The 17632-nt window shown below is 49.4% G+C and overlaps 1 protein-coding gene across 9 annotated transcripts in view; it reads left to right on the forward strand.

Moving 5' to 3' along the window:
• The window catches only part of CSMD2 (CUB and Sushi multiple domains 2), a 618865-nt gene that overhangs the window by 110779 nt on the left and 490454 nt on the right, over nt 1-17632 (forward strand). For all 9 annotated transcript variants that reach the window (XM_051832045.2, XM_051832046.2, XM_051832047.2 and 6 more), the window contains exon 3: nt 3590-3702. In XM_051832045.2, coding sequence (XP_051688005.2) covers nt 3590-3702 — 113 coding nt within the window. The remainder of the gene's footprint in view (nt 1-3589; nt 3703-17632) is intronic.

Below are 17632 nucleotides of genomic sequence, written 5' to 3' on the forward strand. Positions count from 1 at the left end.
TACTCTTTCTGCATCAGTTAATCTGGCCATGCAATTTTTCTACTTTTAGCCTCTTCATATGGTGGATTACACTGATTGGTTTTCAAATATTGAACCAGTTTTGCATCTTCAGAATCAACCTCCACTCAATCAGAGGGTACAATTACCTTTGTAGATTGCAGAATTATCTTTGCCAATATTGTGTTAAGGATTTTTGTGTTTCAGGTAGGATATTGGTCTTTAGTTTTCTTTATTTGTCTTATCTCTGGCTTCAGTATCGGTGTATACCTGGCCTCCTATGAGTTTGGAAGTGTTCTTTCCCTATCTTTCCTGGATGAGGTTGTGTAGTGTTGATGTTAATTTTGGTTTATACATTTGACAGAATTCTACAGTGAAACCATCTGAGCCTGGATATTTCTTACTGGGAAGTTTTTAAATTACAAATTCAATTTCCATTATTGGTATAAGACAATACATATAATCTGTTTCACATGGGAATGTTAGGATAGTTTGTGCTTTGCAAGTCTCTGGACATCTCATTGGATTTAGTGTATATGTCTAACCTGTAGCATTTTCCTGTTATGCAGTTGATGACTATAGGCTCTGTTTTCCTTAACTCTGGCCAACTCACAGTGTTTGCCAATCTATAGGTGAGGGATGAATCTCGCAGGTTAGTTTTCATATTTTGGTGTCAGCTAAATGGAGCACTTTTCTGTTTCTGTTCACTCATGCCTTTTCCCTTCTCCTGTTTGGCTGTTTATTTTTGTTATTGATTTGTCAGGGCTTGTTCTGGTTATAAATACTAACCCTCTTCCTGTCATATATATTATAAATAATCTGGGCCTCATTTTTCTCTTTATCTTTTTTACTGATTCTTTTGTCACGCATGCATGCTTTTAATTTTCATGTAGTTAAATCAATCAATATTTTTGTTAGGCCTCTGGGGCTTCATGTTGCATTCATCAGTACTGAATCAAGTTCACCAAATAGAAACCCACATCAGACTAGCTCGGGAAGAACTAAAAGAAAGGAAAGAAAGAATATTGGCTATGGCACTGGGCATTGCAGAGAGGGGTCTGTGTGCGTGGCCAGATCAGCAATCTCAGAAATAGCATCATCAGAGCTTTGCTTCTCTTCTCTTTCACTGCTGAGCTTTCAAAACATGTCTATGTGGTGTTAAGGACCCCAAATAACAGACTTTCAGCATGTGTTTATCCCATGGAAAGACTCAGAATGACCTTGCTCAGGTGGTGTGCCCTCTTCCCTCGTTTCCATACCTTGAACAGGTTGTCAGAAGGAGGCACAGTGTGCACAATTGGCCGTTCGAGCCACTGCAGTGGGAAGTGGGCTGCCTTTCAGAACCCATGCTGTGGACAGCTCCCTTGAAGCATGAGGGTAGGTGGACGCCAAAGCAGTCCTGTCCACATGTCACACTTGGGAAGGCCGAGCCCATTCCCAGCAGAGGACTGTCTTTTTAAAGTCAGTGTTCTTGTAATTTGTATGGATTCATGATTTTACATACAGGTTTTAAACGAGAGAGAGAGAAAGGGAAAGGAGAATCAATAGATATGGGGAGAGGTAGGGATCCTTTTGCTGGATGTTTTTATATTTGAAGACAAGTTGACCTTGAAAATTATTTGCTCAGATTCACCATAATTTGATCATCTTTTCTTCTTTCTGAGCTGAATTTGAGTCGCTGTGAATCCTACAAAGTTAGGATGGTGGTGAAGACAAGTCCGCAGGGCTAAAAAAATCAGTACTAACATCTAACAGATATTTTAGATATTAACTTTATTCACTTTAACTTGTCTGAGCCCAATATCCACTCTCCTCAGGGACATTCTAGGCATCAAGATGTCATATAGCAGTGGGAGGTAGACAATGGGTTCTAGAAGCACCACACTCAGTCAAAAACATCTAAAAATTGTAGTAAATGTAAACCTGGATTCCCTTCCAGGGCCTGGGGATAAAGGACAAAGTTGAGCAGGAGACTGGCTGCTTCCCTGCCACTTGTGTGTGCACAGGACCCCAGTGGTGGGCAAGTCTTCACTAAACGTGTCCCTGAGTGCCCATTGTTGTCTTTTGTTAAAGATTTTATCGATTTATTTGAGAGGTAGAGTTATGGAAAGAGAGAGGGAGGGAGGGAGGGAGGGAGGGAGGGAGAGAGAGAGAGAGAAAGAGAAAGAGAGAAAAAGAGAAAGAGAAAGAGAAAGAGAAAGAGAAAGAGAAAGAGAAAGAGAAAAAGAGATCTTCCATCTGTTGGTTCACTTTCCAGATGGCCACAACAGCCAGAGCTGGGCTGATCTGAAGCCAGGAGCTTCTTCACCCACGTGGGTGCAGGGGCTCAAGTACTTGGGCCGTCTTCTTTCCCAGGCCATAGCAGAGAGCTGCATAGAAGTAGAGCAGCCAGGACATGAACCAGTGCCCATATGGAATATCAGCACCGCAGGATGAGGCTTAGCCTACTGTGCCACAGCGCTGGCCTCCAGTGTTGTCTTTTTAACCTTAGAAGACTTACAAATGACTCTCCTGGGGCAAGCATTGAGCCTAGCAGTTAAGATGCCATCATTGCACATCATTACCCAGGCTTGGTGCTGGGCTCCTGACTCCAGCTTCCTGGAATGCAGACCCTAGGAGGCAGTGGTGATAGCTCAGGTAGTTGAGTTCCTACCACCCTTTGCAGAGTCCTGGATAGTGTTCTTGGCTCCCAATTTCTGCCCTGGCCCAGCCCCAGCCATTGTAGGCGTTTGGAAAGTAAATCAGTGGTTTAGAGCTGTCTCTCTGGCTCGCAAATAAACACTTTTTTAAATGACTGTCTTGTACAAAAAACTTATTACCATAAGTTCAGCAGTTCCTTTAGATTCACCCATTTCTTTTTCCTCACTTGAATTCCAGAAAGAAAATTTAAGCATTTTAATTTTAAAAGCATGCACAGCGTGATCCCATTTGTATGAAATTATTTGGTTGAATATGATCCCACCTATTGATCTGTTCATTTTGGTGCGTGTCAGCTGTCAGCAGTGAATGTTTCTGGATTGTATTGGGGTTTTGTTTTTTGCATTCTTCTTTTCAACTAATAAGCACTTATTTCTATAAAAAGCGGTAGACATCCCTTTTAAAGAATAGAGTCTATGATAAGAAGCACTCACACATTGTTACTTAGATTTTGAATTTTTTTCTCAATATGTGAATAAATATTGTCTGATAGCAATTATTACCTGTCAATTTCTGGTGAATTCTACCCAAAGCCTCAAAGAACCTTGGCCAGAGAGGAAAGAGATAAGAGGGGAAAAAAAAAAAAAAAACAGAAGAGGGAACAAAGGATGAAAGGCAAAGGAACAGGCTGGCCTCTGGGTCGGGCATCGGGCCATGGCTTTGGGGCAGGCAACCCTCATATTTCTGGGGCAGAAGACTGCTGATTTTCATCCTCTCTGTCGTTTGTCTTTGAACGTCTTCCAAATGTCCTCTCTATGCCTTTAGTTATGCTGTCTTCCTGTTTCTCCCTAGCTTTGATCAGTACTGTGCATCCAACAGGTGCTCAATAAATGCCTCAAGGATGTGTAGATTCCCAGGAGGGTCCTCTCCCTAATTGCATCTCTTTGTCTTTCAGACTCACCGGCTTCCAGCTGCCTGCCACCATCGTTAGTGCGGCCACCACCCTTACTCTGCGCCTCATCAGTGACTATGCAGTCAGCGCCCAGGGCTTCCACGCCAGCTATGAAGGTAGGTGCTCCCGCTCACCCCCAGAGCCTGGGATGTGAGGGCTGCGTGCTCTCAGCTCTGCAGGGCAGGTTTCTTCAGCCTCAGAGCTTGCACCTGTCTTAACCCAGCTGCTTGGTAACCTAACTCAGTTACCTGCACGGTTCCTTCCACCTGCTCAGGAAGCTGAACATTGAAACCAGAGCTTAGCTGCAGTAGTTCATCCTTAGGGCCTGGCGATGGTACTTCTCCACCTTTAACTGGATTGTGTTGTGTTTTTATTTTGTGGATTCTGTTTCCTATGAAGCTTAATTGCATAAGGTACCTCAGGTTGTTTTTGAAAGTAAAAGCGATATAAGCTCTCGGAGAAACAAACAGCTGAAAACTCCATACAGGGACTACAAAGAGTTAGTTTATATCATTCAGAAAAGAACAATCGGTGTTTGCTTAATAGCAGGGATCAGGGTTTTCTGGTTTGAGCTATGCAGGTAATTTCACTTCTCTTAGTCTGTTTAAGTATGGAGTTAGAATTCAAATTAACACTAATGTCTTAAGATTATACACTATTATTATTAACTTTATTATGTTAGTTCAGAAGGTGGTACTTCTAGATCTCTGTCATTTCCCTAGGAAATTTACATCTCATTAATAGGTAATTATGCTGTTCTTGGCTAAGACCTGCACTGCTATTTTGTGTTGAGATCATTAATAGGCATGTTTTAAGACTGTTAATGATAATTAATAACATCCCAGTAAAGCAGTTATTTGAAAGCTTTCTTTCCCTTGCCTTTGTTTGAGAACTTGAAGGCTAAATGATGCTTTCTTGAATGAACTTATAGCAATTTAGAAATAGATAAGCATCTTCGTCCAGGCTGGGAGTCTCCCATGTGAAGAGGATCATTCTACCTCCTTGGCAGAATGGGCAGGCAGTTGGAGACTTGAACCTGAGCAACTGAGTGCTCCTTCAAAAATCTCAGTTGTTAAAGATTGCTGAGAAGGCCCCAAGAAAGTTGTGCATGCCTTTAACTGAGGGCTGCTGACATGACTGCTCTTCACTTCAACTGGGGCTCCTGACAACTCTGCTTTACTTTAACTGAGGGCTCCTGATGTAAGCCTGCTTCATTTTAACTGAGGGCTCCTGACATGGCTCCACTTCACTTTAACTGAGGGCTCCTGACAAAAGCCCAGTTGTCTTTCAAGTAAGGACTACTGAGATGGCCTGGCTTCTTTTTTAAAAAAAAAAATGATCAGCTCTTCCAAATATCAAGTCTCTGGTCTTAAGTCATCCTGCTTCTGCCTTCACTCCAGCCCTGAATCCAAACTCATTCTCTTCAAGTTTTAGCTACAAGCTCCTTAGTAAGAGAGACCTCTTCGGAAGCATGTGAAAGTCTCCATGGCCATTAGCTCCTTCTACAGTGTATTTCCCTCGGGGAGAGTCTCTGTGTTTGGGGGTGGGGGATCTGAGCCAGGGACTGTACAGGAAGTACCCCCTGGAGATTCTAGAAGTGACTGGCATGTATGGGGCCCAGCTGTGTGTGCTGGGCCTTCTTAGTGTCCTCATTCAACCATCCTCATGGATCTCTCTTTGTCTGAGGCCCGAGGTTTCAGAAGACTTGAGGAGAAAAGTGTCCTGTGGCTCCCTGGCCACACCTTGTTGTCTGTAGGACAAGGTCAAGTACTTCTCCATCGGACTCAGCAGGTCTGAGTGTTCACAGAGCCTTTGGAAACCAAGGTCCTAGCCCAGAGTTTAAGGGCAAAGTCTGTAGTCACAGAGGTCTCTGAACCTCTGCGTTGCAGACAGAATTCTGAGAGCTTGTGTGCAGCAGAGGTTGGCCAGCCAAGGCCCGCTGACCAGATTGTCCAGCTGGCAGGGGGGTTGTGCTGCAGCAGTATTCACCATAGCCTGGTTGTGGAATCAGTCTAAGTATGCACCAGTGGATGAGTGGATAAAGAAGACATGCAATGCACACTGAGCATACTATTTGGCTTTAAAAAGGAGGGAAATTCTGCCATGTGTGACAACATGGATGAATCTGGAGGACACATGCTATGTGACTAAGCCAGGCACAGAAAGCAAACATGGCCATGCCCCATAGAGTGCCCTTTTTGTTCAACGACGGATCCTGTACAGTGGTCTGCACCACACAGCTTGGGTGTGCAGTGGACCAGACCTCTAGGTTTGTGTAAGCACACTTTATATGGTGGCACAAAGATGAGATGGTCAAACAGCATGTTTCTCAGAGCAATGCAGGATTGCTACGGATACATGCATTTACTGTGTGTCAGTAAAGTTTTATCGGGATATGGCCATGCCCATTTGTTTATAGGTAGAGTAAGGGTGCTTGTGTGCTCTACAGCCACAAAGGGGAGCTCTTGCAGCGGAGCCTTTGTGACCTGCAAGCCCTATAAAATACTCTCTCGCCCTTTGGAACGGAAGTGTGCTAAGCCTCAGTCTAGAGCTGTGCTGTCCACCGTGAGGCTCCTGTGTCTGTCTACATCCAAGTTCATTGACCTTAAATGTAATTTAAAATTCAGGGTCCCAGTTGCCCTGGCCTCATGTCAAGTGCTCAGTTAACACATGCAGCTTTTAGCTGCGAAGACAGAGAACGTTTCCATCACGGCAGGAAGTTCTATGGGACAAAGCTGAGCTACAGCTTCTGCAAGGTTCACGAAAGGGCCTGTGATTCCAAAGAGGTTACAGAACATTCGGGATGACTTAGGAAGCCAGGAGTGGCAGCCCAGCTCGGGGGTCAGGGGGCTGCTCAGCATTCACAGCAGGGACACCAGAGTGAGGAACCTGAGCCAGGTGATGGTGTTGGGTCTCTAAGTCACTGGCACCAGGACCACAAAGCCTCCCAGGGGAGCCCTAGCAAGCCTACGTCCAGTGCACACAGCTGCTGTGGCAGAGTGAGGGCCTAAGCAGTCACGGGTGCAGGGATTATGCAGACTTCCCAGGTCATGTGGTTAGCTGTCCCTGCAGCGGGTCACGGAGGCCTGTGCTAACAGGGGCATCAGGCTCCGATGAGCCAAGGCTGTGGTTGTCACCACACTGTTGAGCTTGGGACTGGACCACGGGGTAATTTGTGCGTCTGGACCGAGTGAGTTGCACCCACTTGTGAAATACCCCAAGTGGCAGGGCAAGGAGGGAAGTTGGGGGGAATAGACAAGGGCAGCTCCTGCTGTGAATATACCCCTGGGTTCAATTTCTCCCTGGGATTATTCATCAACAGTCCTGGTAATTCCATATCTGGGGATTTGCTGATAAATACTAGCTTCTTGGGCATAAAACCTAGCTGACTGGCAGATTTTTAAACTTTGTGGGGCTCACTAGGGATGGAGGAAGGGAAGTTCCTATAGCCACAAGGGCTGTGTGTCAATCTGGCATGCAGGGGTGGGGCTCAACCCCTCCCTGCGTGGCAGAGCCCATCTTAGGGTTTGTGCTGTGTAGCAGGCAGAGGAGCAGAACCTGCGGCCAGCCTGGGCTGTCCCGAGGCAGAACAGCCACCTGCATTCTCTGTTCACCACATCGCCCTCTCCATTTCCAGATGGCACCCAGGCCCTGCCCTTGGTGGCCACCCTTGGCCTGAGTCCCCGACTGTCTGCCCTGCAAGCGAGTTTGGTCCTCATGCACCCACACCCCGAGTGTGAGAAGTGCAGATAAGGGCCTGAGCCGCTGTGAGGGCTTCAGTGGGAGCTGAAGCCAGGGGCAGGGTGTCAGCCCGCCCTGCACAGAGGGGAAGATCAGAAAAGCCAGGGGTCAAGCACTGAGATGACACAGGATGCTTAGTTTGTGATCCCTTGGGGGAAAGAGTGTGGGCCGCAGCCGCTGGACTAGAGGGAAGGGGATCGGCTTGTATGCCAGGCACTTCACGAACCTTATCTCATTTAGTCCCCCTCAGCTCACCCGTGCACCGATGTTGCTATCTCTACCTTACAGACGTAGCAGCTGGGCCTCGTGGGAGGTTTGTGTGCCACGCAATGGCTACTTGCTGGCCAGGAGCCCGAGTGTGGCTTTTTCTGGCACAAAAGACTGTGCTGTGATCCTGCGAGAGGCTCCCTGCAAAACCCCTTCGGTAAGGCCGAGGCTGGAGACTTCACAGCACAGGCAGGTCAGAAGCAAGGGTGGGCGCAGGAAGTCTGCGTGGCCTCCGTGTCCCTCCAGGCTGGCGTGCGTCATTCCATGGAGACAACCAGAAATGCATTCCTGAGCTTCGCGGTTGGGAGTTGCAGATAAAGGACTGGATGCCCAGTTGATCTGAATTCACTCAAATTTCTCATATGTCCCAAATATTGCATGGCATACGTCCATACTGAAAAGCTTCTCTAGGGGCTGGCGTTGTGGTGCGGTGGGTGAAGCCGCCACTTGCGACTCTGGCATCCCACATCGAAGTGGTACTCTGCTGCCGATCCGGCTCCCTTCTGATGCACCTGGGAAAGAGGCAGAAAACCGCCCAGGTGCTTGGGCTGCTGCACCCATGTGGAAGATGTGGATGGAATTCCTGGCTCCTGGCTCCTGGCTTCAGCTTGGCCCAGCCCCAGCTGTTTCGGCCATTTGGGGAGTGAACCACTAGATGGAAGATACCTCTCTCTCTCTCTCTCTCGCTCTCTCTCTCTCCACCTCCCTCACCCCCACCCTGCTTTTCTCTCAGATGTTCTGCCTTTCAAATAAATAAGTCTTTAAAAAATAACATTTGTTTTTCTAGAGTTCAAATTTAACTAATCAACCTGGCTTTTTATTTGCTGAATTCAGCAACCCAGCTTTCAACACCGAGTCTGAAAGTAGGCCCAGGAGCCCTCCCCTCACTCACTTTCTCCTCCTGCTCACAGGCCTGCCCCCATCCTGTTCTGCGTGGGGAAGGCCAGCTATCCAGCTGCGTCCTAGCAAGTGCACATTTCAACAGCTCTCTGCGCACTCCCAGTGCGTGCACAGCCGCAGACCCACCCTGTGGGCAGCCGGGATTACTCCATCTTGCGACTCTATCATCTGTGTTGATGAGGTCAGTGGTTTTCTGTGTTAACAGGAGAAGCCCCGGTTTGTTCTCTGGAATGGATACCAGTGAAGCAGTGCCGTGGTCTGAACATCTTCTGATTATTTAACAGTCATCTTCTGTAGACGTTTGGTGGAGAACATTCTTGTAAATACAGCATGAGCCCTCATCTAATTAGCTGCTTAGAACAAATTCTTGGCAGTGCAGTGGCTGGGTCAAAGACCATATAGATTTTACATTTGGATACAGAATCCCAGAGTGTCTTTAGAAAGGTTATGCTAATGCACACATCTGTCTTCAGCCTGTGAGCAGGCCAGGCCTCCCCCACCCTCACCTTCCTCCCCTGCATGTTGGTGAGTTTTAATTCAGTTTCGCTGATTAAAACGAGTGAACAGTAAAAACCTCATTTGTTGTGATAATTTGCATCTCTTTGATTATAGGTGAGGCTGAGCACCTGTCATCACTTGCCGGCCATTTGTAGATCTTTTGTAAATTGCCTCTCCCCAGCCTCTGTCTAGTGTTCCACTGGGGCATTAGTACTTCCCTTATCTTCTTTGGACGTGGCTTTTGCATATTAAGGATATTAATATGATCAGTTTCCTTTTGATGTTCTGCAGTTTTAATTTCTACGCCACTAATTTTAAATTTAAATGTTTGTAATTTTTCTTTTTATGAGATCTACTTCAGGTGCCCTGCTTGGAAAGGCCCTTTTCCATGCCAGAATCAGATAAATATTCCTTTGAAGGTTCATCTCGTTTTTTGAGTTTGATTTGTACCTTGCTGTTTCAAGTCCCTTTGGAATCCGGTGGCATTTGCGTTGGTGTCTGTGAATCCCGTTCTGTCCCTGGCTCCCGCATGGTTGCTCACTGTGGGTCACTCTGGGTGGGTGGGGAAGGTCTGCCTCTTTTCCACTTGCCCCTGGTGCCATTTGGGTGTCATCTGTCCCACCCTCGCCGTCCGACTTCCCACCCCCCACCCCCCCCAGCTCTCACGGGTTGCATGGCATTGTTTCTGTCTACTCCAGAATGAGATCATCACGTGAACCAGAATCCCGAGCAGACCAGAAGTGCCCACGAGGCGAGAGTCTCTGCAGCCTTTTAACACCTGATCCTGGCCACACCTTTGGGTTTTAGCAGTGTGAATCTTAAGTGGGTCTCGGTCTATTCGGTCTACCTAACAGTCTCCAGCTCAGGTATTTCTGTGTTTGGCCAAGTCTAAGTATGACCTTGTTAGCTCACCATCAGAATACAAGAGGCTTCCTTAAGAGTCAGGCCCGTTCTGCCCACTGATTACATCTGCATAGGATCTGTAAGGATGGGGCGCCTTTACTTTGGCAAACTCCCTGATAACCTTCAGTTGAGAGGTAGCACAGTACAAGGATTAAGACCTCAGCTTCAGGGCCTGTGATGTGGCCTAGTGGGTAAAGCCACCACCTGTAGTCAGCATCCCATATGAGCACCAGTTCGATTCCTGGCTTCACCTCAGAGCCAGCTTCCTGCTAATGTGCCTGGGAAATCAGGAGAAGATGGCCCAAATTCTTGAGCTGCTGCACCCAGGTGGGAGATCTGGAGGAAGCTCCTGGCTTCATAATGGCCCAGCTGGGCCCTGGCTGTTGTAGCCATTTGGGAAGTGAACCAGTGGATAGAAGATCGATCTCTCTCTCTCTCTCTCTCTTTCTCTATCTCTCTCTCTCTCTCTCCCCCTCTCCCTCTCTCCCTCTCCCTCTCCCTCCCTCCTTCCCTGCCTCCCTCCCTCTTTCCCTCTGCCTTCTGCTTTTCAAATAAATAAGTAAATATTTCAAAAATATAACCTCAGCCTCTGGGGTCGGTCATCTGGAACCAAACCCCGTCTTGCTGCTCTACCGCCATGTGACCTTGGACAAGTTGTTTCCTTTCTCTGAGCCCCAGCCTCTGTGCCTGTGCAACCAGAATACTGATAGCACAGGTTAAGCATCCCTGGTCCAAAATTTTCTCAGAGCCAATGTGCTGCCATGAGTAGAAAATTCCACACCTGACCTTTATGAGGGGTCACAGTCCAAACACAGAGGTGCTTAACTCATTGCATGAAAGCGCCTTCATCTATGAATTTTGTGTTCAGACTTGTGACCCATCCCCAAGAGATTGTCTATACAAATATTCCCCAATCCCGAACATTCCCTGGAACACTTGAAGTCTCAGGCAGTGCAAATAAGAGACACCCAGGCTGCACTTAGTGCATGGAGCTGTTGTAGGATTAGGGAAGAGGGCACACAGGTCACGTGATGTGCTCAGCACGGGCCCTGGCGGATCCTCAGCTCAGTACTTAGTTCTCATCCTAACCTGACTTGACTGGGAATCTTTCAAGAGACCAGAGAAATATGTAAAATCCATAGGCCACAGTCCCAGCCCTATTCCAATTCCCTGGCTCCTGAGTTTGCACAAAATCCTCAGGGCTGCTGTTCTTAGTGTGGCTTGTCGTGCAACCAGTCTGTTGCTTCTTGGCAAAAGGATCTGAGTGTTTTTTGCGTCTGTGAGCTTCCAGCTGATGGGGAACCTGCCCCATCAGCTCCCGGTGAGGGCTCAGGCCCTGTCACCTGGGGCATTCACGCTAATGAGGCCAAGGCCAAGGCCTCTTCTCTTTGTATTGGAGATGCTGGCATTAGAACTGAGGGTCTTGTTATAAGCCCAGTAAGTAGGCTTTAGACTTTTGAAGTTGTGAACTTGAAAGTGCTCTCTCTGTCTGTCTCTCTCAAACACACATACACATACACACACAAGCCACTTTTCTGTGTAATTCAGGGATTTCACAGGTACCCTGGAACCTATCCAGTTGCCCCCAGTCTCCCTGAAAAACAACCCAGAGAGGCTAACAGCACCTGTGAAGTTGGTGGTAGGGATTCTGTCATCCATCCTGGTACTATTTATTGAGCGCTGACTGTGTACAGCCCCTGATTTTTTAAATCCTCACTTTCACAGTCTTCAGATGTGTCCTTGCAACCATTCTCCATGACCCCTCAAAAACGGGAACTGGGAGGAAGAAACAGTGCTCAATTTAGTGTCACTTCTGGGAAAAAAAAGGGCTTGGATGGGCCTTGGCTACCACCAGGAGGTCAGCCATGTCATCGCTGCCTGTGGACCACAAAGCATTGCAACATGGGCAGACAGACATGTCTGTGGGTGGGGGATGGACAGATGAGCGTGGCGCTCCTTGTCTTCTTGCACCTGGAGAGGTAGATTATGAGATGGTTTTGGGACAGAGTGTGCGCTTGGGGCTCTTGGAAGATTTGGTTGGGTTACAGGTGACCGTGCTACCATGCACACTGGGAAATTGATGCCCAGAGATGGAGTTAGAGCCGTGGGTGCTGGCCACCCGGCCCCTCCTGGTTTCCTGCCTCACTGTAATTACATCTGATTCTCCTCTCCTGGCCTCGGCCTCTCAGACCATTTCCTCATTCTGACAAAGTTCCCCCATTCAGGGACGTTATGCAGACATCTCAAAATTGGGCTAATGGAAGCTATTTGAACATCTGTGTGTGCATACTCACAGGCAATTTTCAGCACTCAGGCCACTCCGGGCCGGAAGTGCAGGCCTGCCCAGGCCTCCTCTGGGATGGGAGGGGGTTGCGGGTGTCCACCCCCTCGACTCGGGAGGCCCAGCGTGGCCTTCCTGAGTGCTCCTGCTCCTCTCCTCCGGGCCCTGCCTCGGGAGCTGGAGAACATCCGTTCTAATCAATACCGTGGAGTCGCAAATTAATACACAGCGATGTGGCATTTGAGACAAATTGGGCAGCGCTTCTCATTACATGAAGAATGAGGATGATTTTCCTAGCACATCCTCCATAATCCCACAGAGTTCACTGCGCATGGTGCTGTTCCCCCGCCCCGCCCCCACTTTAGGAGGAGTGTTACCATGGCTCTAGGATGCTATCATGCAAGCTGTGGTGTCCAGGGCGCCCTCCAGGGAGGGTGCAGGAAGAAGCAGTGACAAGGGGAAAAGGGCGTTTGCAGGCGGCTGGGTTGGTCGCCTACATAGAAGGTGCACCTCGGCTGTACTTCTGTGTCCCTGTTCATTCATTCAGCAACAGGTACCTGCTGTCTGCCGGCCCCAGGGGAGGCCTGGAGGAGACTAAGATGACTAAGCCGTGTCCTCCAGCTTCAACAAGCTCTGAGGCTTCAGCACGCTCAGAGAGGAGCAAGAGCACAGGCCTCAGAGTCAGAGGTGTGGGTTCAAAGCTTGGCTTCTCTTCCCATGAGCTATGGGACCCTGGGTGAGTGTCTCCCAGCTTCCCAGAACTGAAATTTTGCAACGCAGGAACCGTAGTGCCCAGTGAGTTCCCCCGTAGGAAAGACGATGACCCTCTCGTCCCCTCAAGGGTGTGGTGAGATGTGGTATGGTAGAGAAAGCATCTAAGGTGATGCTTGGTGCATAGTAGGCACTCCATAAAAGAAAGCTATTTTAACAGATCATGGTGTGTTTTATGGGAGCCAAGACATGTCTCTTTCACCTGACAAAACCTTTGGTCAAGGTTTATGGGTCTTCAAGGGCAAGGACTGTCACCTGTTTTTTGTTTGTTCTGCCATCGCAGCACCTTAGTCCAGGGCTGGCATGCAGCGGGACCCAGGAGTAGTAGCTAGTGCTTGCCTCTCTTGGTCTGAGTCTTTGCTTGTCTGGACAGCTTTTGTGCAAACTAGCACTACTGGCCATCCTTAGAGGTCACAGTCCCTGAACTCAAGGCCTAGTGGCACTAGTGGCCACCCTTGGAGGCCACATCCCCGTGAACTCCTGGCTTAGTGGATAAATGGTAGCCTTCATTGTAGTCATCATCTCTCCTCTGTCTGGGCACACTTTTTTGGTGCTCAACCTGTACAACTGTGCATGGCAGGTTTCCTTCAGAGCCACTCTTGCCCTCCGTAGGACTCCACAGTCACTCGCTGTCCAAACAGAGATTCAGGGAATCACTAGATATTTTGGAGCTTTCGCGTCAAGCCCCAGGGTGGAGTCTGAAGTCCTTGCTCAGCCATCAAAGCCCTGGACATCAGCCCTGCCTGCACACCCTTCCTCCTCCAGGCACACTGGACTTGGTCCAGCCCTGAGACACACACAGCCTCCCTGCTCGTCCCTCCAGCACTCCAAGTCCCTCTCCGGAACCTCCCTGCTACCCAACCTTGGCTCTTCCAGTCTCTTCTTCAGTTCAACCCAGGAGGCCGGCCCAGCGCACCATGCCTCATTTGGTTCTTTCTTGGCTCCCTATACTTCTCTGCATCATGTGTGTTACTGTGGTATTCCTGTCCTGCTTCCCTTCTCGGCTCCTGTGTGCTTCCAGAGAGTAGACGCCTGGCTGCAGCTCAGGGCAGGGGGAGGATCAACTCCCACGCTGCCGGTGAGTGGCCAGCCTGTGACTTTGAGCAAGTCACTTAACCACCTCTGACCACGCTTGTCACGGAGGACAAGGATAATAATACACACCACTCCACCGGATGGCTGCAGAGGAGAAATGAGACAACATGTGTCATGTGTTCTAACCTCTAACCGTGCCCAGCAGAGAATCAGCCTGCAGAAGCAGACATGAGAGCTGTTGTCTTCACGGCTCATGGCTTTGTCCAGCCATGGGCTCTGACATGGCAGATATCTAGTAAATACTGATGGGGGCTGGCATTGGTGGCACAGTGGGCTGAACTGATGCTTGCAATGCCTGCATCCCATATTGGCATGCTGGCTCCAGTCCTAGCTGTTACACTTCCGATGCAGCGTCCTGCTAATGCAGTGAATGATAGCCAAAGTGCTTTGGCTCCAGCCGCCCATGTGGGAGTCCTGGATGGAGTTCTGAGCTCCTGGCTTCAGCCTGGCTCAGCCCTGGCCATGGTAACCATTTGGGGAGTGAACCAGCAGATGGAAAATCTACCTACCTACCTACCTCTCTCTCTCTCTCTCTCTTCCTCCCTCCCACCCTCCCTCCCTCTCTCTTTCTCTCTCTCTGTATGCCTTTCCCTCTGTCTCTGTTGCTCTGCCTTTCAAATAAATGAATCCATAAATCTTAAAAAAAAAAAAGCTCAGTAAATAAATGCAAGAGTAAATGATTGTCTGGTCCCCTGTGGATGACCCAGACCAGGGAAGCGATTTGCTCATTGTGGCTGGTTCTATCTTTCACTGACCCCGGGATGCCCTCAGTTAGAAGGTGCAGCTTTAATTGCTGTACTGCTAAGGAAGAGAAACTGCTGCAAATTAAAGAATGCCATGCTGTCATTTATGAGATGCATGCCCCAGTGCAGGAGACGAGGGAGTCTGGAAGAGCAGGTGCCCTAGAGCCATTGAAATATGGTAACTGCTTGATTGTGTGAGCCCCACGGCCTCCGTCTGGGGCAGGTGCATCCTGTTCACCTCCCCTCTGACCCACCACACTCTTGATGCTCAGGCCGCCTGCTTTTCAGCATTCAGGTAGGGACTTCTGGCCACGTGACCACCTCTGAATGTATTCTCTTGGTTCCAAGTCTCATTACTTCTCAATTTTCTGCATTGAACTCTATTTAACACCTATTAGCACGAGTCTTCTGTTGATAAACGCCCTTTTCGTGGGAGGCAGTGGGCTGCTCCAGCCCAGATCCCCCTCTCCTAATCTGCCTGAGACATGGGGGTCTTGGGAACCACAAACATGACATGTTCAGGACCCCTCCGGCTTGATCCCTGTTCCTCCCATAATGGCCCCTGTGGCTCTGAGAGATCGCTGGGCTTGGCTGTGATGACAGGTGCAACGTCAGCTGCAGGACACACACATGTGCCTCCCTCTTGTGGACTTGGGTCAGGTGACCCAGTCGGAGCTTCCTCCAGGAATGCTGGCCCTGGAGGCTCAGGGCCACACATGCCTTTCTACCACTTCTTCCTTGTCTCCCAAGCCGTGAGCCTCACACTGGTGAGGAGAGCATTCTCAACAGAAGTGTCCAACCAAGTATTTTAATCCCACTCCTCCCATTAATTGGCAGTTCAGGGATGATTAGCCGCTGTGTTGTGTTCTTCTTCCCGACCCTTGTCTGCATTAGTGTGGGTAATGGAGGGTTGAACTCATTGACATTTCATTCTAACAGCAGGAGAGGAGAGAGTACTTAGTGTGTTAGGTGGGGGCTTTGGATTTGGAGATTTGGCAGTGGACAGATGCCATCTCAGTCCTTCCCCCTTGAGCAGCAATAGCCATGGTTTCCCAGTCCTCATACAAGCCCAGGGCCTCTGAGATGAGGAAAACCGAGCCCAGGGAGCTTGTTGGCTGCCTCTTGCATGCCCAGCGATGCAGGAGGGCCTTGCAAACATGGACACGCCCCCACCTGGTGTGCAAAGTCGTAGGAGCCCCAATTCACAGCTCAGAAAGTCAGGGCACAGAGAAGCTTTGTCAACAGCTCACAGGGCCATGCGTCGTTGGAAATCCATCAGGATCTGAAGCCCACACTCTCCCCACCACGTGTTGCCTCTCAGACTCGCCCCATGCAGCTGTCAGGCCTGTGCATGCCACGTGTCCTGACCTCGCAGAAGGATGGGGGTAGGAGCAGCAGGGGGGCCAGCAGCAGGATGCCACACCCCTCTTGGGGCCTGAGGACCCCAGTCCTGGCCTTGCTGCCTGAGACTTTGTTCTTCTGGACAACATCTCTGCTTCCCTGTCCCACAACACTTACTCCAAGCTCTCCATTCATGCTTCTCCCTGGTATCCAGCCGTATCGTAGGAGTAACACGCATTAGGCTTGGTAATGAATGCTTTCACTGGGAGTTACTCTGTTTTTAAATATATTTACATAAATATGTAAGTATTATATATATTTAAAGATTTATTTTTATATTTGAAAGGCAGAGTTACAGAGAGGCAGAGGCCGAATTACAGAGAGAGAGGTCTTCTATCCGCTGGTTCACTCCCTAAATGGCCACAATGGCCGGAGCCAGGAGCCAGGAGCTTCTTCTGGGTCTCCCACATGGGTTCAGGGGCCCAAATACTTGGGCCATCTTCCACTGCTTTCCCAGGCCATAGCAGAGAGCTAGATGGGAAGTGGAGCAGCCAGGACTTGAACCAGTGCCCATATGGGATGCCTGCACTGCAGGCAGTGGCTTTACCTGCTAAGCCACAGCCACAGTCCCCAGGAGTTACATTTGAAAATTGGAGGTCACAGAGGAATGAGCCAGATAGGCAGGTGTCAGCCTCAGGGCCTCTGAACATTCTGTTCCTTTTGTCCATCCTGCTTTGCCCAGTAGCCCCATAGCTTTATTTCTCCTCTCACTCATGTTTCTGGCCAAACATCTCCTAGCTGAGTGGTTTTTCCTGTCCATACTATGGCCCCCCACCTCATCACTCCCTATGACCCTGTAGGTTTGATGCAACAATTTCTTTGCCTGTTGTCCATATCCTTGGTCAGAAGGGAGCCTTCCTGGAGTCAAGGGCTTTTGTGCTTTTTGCATTGTTATTGTTGTTCTCTACTGAATCCACAGCTCCCAGGTCAGGTCCTGGTGTGTGGCAAGGTTCCCAGCCACTATTTGGTGAATGGATGAAGTCAAAGGGTGGAGAAAGCAGGCACAGGTATTCTAGCAGCTGGAAGAAGTCCCATTGGGCAGAGGTGTGGTGTGGGAGAAAGGAACATGGCAGGGGCTGAGCTGGAGTGAGGGGCAGGGCCTGGGAGGCCACGGGAGGGATTTGGGCTCTATTCTCCCTGGTGGGGAGCGGGGAGGGGCAGGGTAGTCACCCATGGGTCTTGCTTGGGCAGGGAGGTGGCACAGTGAGATCTGTGCTTTAGGGACCATGAGGAGGGCAAGGGCAGACTGGAGGCAGGGGGACCTGCACAAGGGATGGGGCCGGGGAGTGCTGTCCAGCCCACCATGTGCCTGGCCCTGCACCTGCATTGCGAGCCAGGCTAGACCAAGGGACCATCTACCCCAGGGCGCACTCCCCAGGTTCCTTTTGTGGCTGGGTGGAGCAAAGGCAAGGCCGGTGACCTGCGGCAGCGTCGCTTTCACCGTCG

The sequence above is a fragment of the Oryctolagus cuniculus genome, chromosome 7 (genome assembly GCF_964237555.1).
Source record: "Oryctolagus cuniculus chromosome 7, mOryCun1.1, whole genome shotgun sequence".
In the NCBI taxonomy this organism is placed as follows: Eukaryota; Metazoa; Chordata; class Mammalia; order Lagomorpha; family Leporidae; genus Oryctolagus; species Oryctolagus cuniculus.